The sequence below is a fragment of the Eimeria tenella genome, genomic scaffold, assembly GCF_000499545.2.
Source record: "Eimeria tenella Houghton genomic scaffold, Eth_scaff2920, whole genome shotgun sequence".
Lineage (NCBI taxonomy): Eukaryota > Apicomplexa > Conoidasida > Eucoccidiorida > Eimeriidae > Eimeria > Eimeria tenella.
Genome location: NW_013542797.1, coordinates 5,017 through 5,316, shown reverse-complemented (window position 1 = coordinate 5,316; position 300 = coordinate 5,017). Strand labels below are relative to the sequence as shown.

At 66.7% G+C, this 300-nt stretch overlaps 1 protein-coding gene across 1 annotated transcript in view; it reads right to left on the bottom strand.

The window, feature by feature from the left end:
* ETH_00041645 (uncharacterized protein) overlaps window positions 1-300 on the bottom strand; it is a gene marked incomplete at both ends in the record, with an annotated part of 2,911 nt that overhangs the window by 193 nt on the left and 2,418 nt on the right. Inside the window, one exon of the mRNA XM_013375627.1 lies at window positions 3-277. Within this exon, the coding sequence (XP_013231081.1) occupies window positions 3-277 (275 nt within the window). The remainder of the gene's footprint in view (window positions 1-2; window positions 278-300) is intronic.

Genomic DNA, 300 nt, shown 5'->3' with positions numbered 1-300 from the left:
CGCGGCCCTGGTGCTGCGGCCGCCGCTTTGGCTGCTGCTGCTGCTGCTGCGCTGCTGCGCTCGCTGGGGCCGCAGAACAGCGGGAGGTTTGCTGTGCTCGGCATGGACTGCAGCAGGCTTATGCTGCCGTCCTCGCCGCCCTGCTGCTGCTGCCGCTGCTGCTGCTGCTGCTGCTGCTGCTGGGAACTCAGCCTAAAGCGAGGGGCAAAGACCCCGTTTAGGGCAGCCCGCGCAACAGCAACTACTGCTTCTTCCGTCGCCTCTTCTGAGTGCTGCGCTGCAGCAGCAGCAGAACTTGCC